This window comes from Triticum aestivum, chromosome 4B (genome assembly GCF_018294505.1).
Source record: "Triticum aestivum cultivar Chinese Spring chromosome 4B, IWGSC CS RefSeq v2.1, whole genome shotgun sequence".
Classification (NCBI taxonomy): Eukaryota; Viridiplantae; Streptophyta; class Magnoliopsida; order Poales; family Poaceae; genus Triticum; species Triticum aestivum.
The window spans coordinates 666,096,818-666,099,229 of NC_057804.1; the positions used below are offsets into that span (position 1 = coordinate 666,096,818).

The 2,412-nt window shown below is 51.9% G+C and overlaps 1 protein-coding gene across 1 annotated transcript; it reads left to right on the plus strand.

The window, feature by feature from the left end:
• The first annotated feature begins 483 nt into the window (after positions 1-483).
• LOC123090419 (desmethyl-deoxy-podophyllotoxin synthase-like) lies at positions 484-2,249 on the plus strand. The gene is made up of 2 exons (XM_044511733.1): positions 484-1,398; positions 1,620-2,249. The coding sequence occupies exons 1-2, from the start codon at positions 484-486 to the stop codon at positions 2,247-2,249; spliced, it is 1,545 nt and encodes a 514-aa protein (XP_044367668.1).
• The last annotated feature ends 163 nt before the right edge of the window (positions 2,250-2,412 follow it).

Sequence of the window (2,412 nt, forward strand, 5' to 3'; positions counted from 1 at the left end):
CTATCACTTATTTATCTAGTCTTGAGGGTGTAGTGGATCGTAGGTGGAATGGGTCTAGCCGGCCAGTTGTCATCTCTCTCCGAAAAAGTTCCCTCAGTAAGACGGGTCAATGGGTTTAGCTACTTATTAGGGATTGCAAGAGTAGCAGGAATGCAAAGTAAGCTTGCCAAGTTGACATACATCCTTTCCCCAAAAAAGAAGGAACTTGTTCGATAAACAAGGAATAAGAATCCCAAAATCAACCCAACGCTCGCGGTTGAGTCCACATAGAGTTGAGTAGAGTCTGAAAAGGGTTACATGGAAAATAATTAAGGCGATCGAGAAACCGATTATGACCAAGTTTGGACGTAAAGGCCAATGCTAGTACGGTTCTATCTATTCCAACTCAACCATGCATGCATGTATGTAGCCGTTTATATGTGTGCATGTTGAGTTTGAATTTGAAAGAAATAACAGAAAGAAGAGCTAGGCAGGCAGGTAGCCATGGCGGCGCCGGCGTTATACTACCTGCTGCTGGTTCCCTTACTGGCAATCGTTCCCTTTTTATGCCTGATCCATTGCTATAGTTGGCGGCGGACTGTTGCACCAAGCCGTCTGCCTCCATCTCCATGGGCGCTACCGGTGATCGGCCACCTCCACCACCTCATTGGTGCTCTCCCGCACCGCGGCATGCGGGACCTCGCGCAGCGCCATGGCCCGCTCCTGCTGCTCCGCCTCGGTGGGCTCCCTGTAGTCATCGCCTCCTCGGCAATGGCGGCGCGCGAGGTGATGAAGACGTGCGACATGGACCTGGCCACCCGCCCGGTGAGCCGCATGATCCGCATTGCCATCCCCGAGGGTGCCGAGGGGGTCGTCTTCGCGCCTTACGGTGACACATGGAGGCTGATGCGCAAGATCTGCAACGTCGAGCTGCTGAGCGCTCCCCGTGTCCAGTCGTTCTGGCCCCTGCGCGACGACGAGGTTGGCCGGCTGCTCCGGGCGGTGGCACTGGCAGCTTCGGCGCAGCAGAAGCAGACGGTGAACCTAAGTAAGCTTGTCGCGGCGTACGCCGCCGACTTCTCCGCGCGCGCAATCATCGGCAGCCGTTTTAAGGAACGGGACTCGTTCCTGGCGATGCTGGCGCGCGGGATCAAGCTATTTGCCAAGATAGGTTTGCCGGACCTCTATCCTTGTTCTTGGCTCGCCATGGTCGTCAGCCGGATACCAGGCCAGATGAAGAAGCACAAAGAGGATGCAGATGCCTTCCTAAACTCCATTATCGACGAGCACCAGCAGAACTACAGAGTTTGTGGTGGTGATAAGGAGGAGGACATGCTGGACGTGCTCTTGAGGTTGCAGAGAGAGGGTGGCCTGCTGCGGCACCCTCTTTCTACTGACCGTATCAAGACAATCATGGGCGTAAGTATGCATGCACTAATTTTTTTTAGGGATAGCATGCCCTAATTAAGAGTTCAAATAAATGTCGTGATGGGCGTAGCTCAATTCATACAATATATCCATTTCTATTGACGTGTTTAGAAGTATTTTAGTTCTACATACATCCATTTTTATCCATTTCTTTGAGATTTATTTTTATATATGCTATGCGCGTGATGCATTAATTGCATGCTCAAATGTAGGATATGTTTGCCGGGGGGAGCGATACCGCTGCAACAACACTGCAATGGATCATGGCCGAGCTCATGAGGAACCCCAGACTGATGCATAAGGCCCAAGAAGAGATCAGACGAGAATTGGCTGGACAGCACAAGGTGACAGAGAAGGGCCTAAGAAATCTCAACTACATGCACCTGGTCATCAAGGAGGCGCTTCGACTGCACCCTCCGCTGCCCCTACTGCTGCCGCGAGAGTGCCAGAAAAACTGCAAGCTCCTAGGCTACCACATACCCAAGGGCACAATGGTGCTCGTGAATGCATGGGCCATAAACAGGGACCCCCGCCACTGGGACGCACCCGAGGATTTCATTCCGGAGAGGTTTGAACGTAGCAACATTGACTTCAAAGGGACCAACTTTGAGTACACGCCATTTGGGGCAGGGCGGCGGATGTGCCCGGGTATGGCCTTTGGTCTGGTGAACATAGAGTTCGCGCTCGCTGGGCTGCTCTACCACTTCGACTGGGAGCTGCCACACGACACACAGGCCGGGAAGCTGGACATGGCAGAAGAAATGGGCGTCACTGTGCGCCGTCGTCAAGACCTTTTGCTTGTTCCGACCATCCGAGTGCCTTTGCCAATAGACTACCAGTAACAGCAAATGCTTTCTTCTGTACATTTTTTACGGTAATGTGTTACATGTTTGTTGTGCGGTGCTGTTGCATGCATTGAAAGGAATAAGTAAAATTTGTTTTGATCAAGAGACGCACATTGCATGAAGCCTTTATGTATTAACTGCTTAGGAGGGGATTTATGGC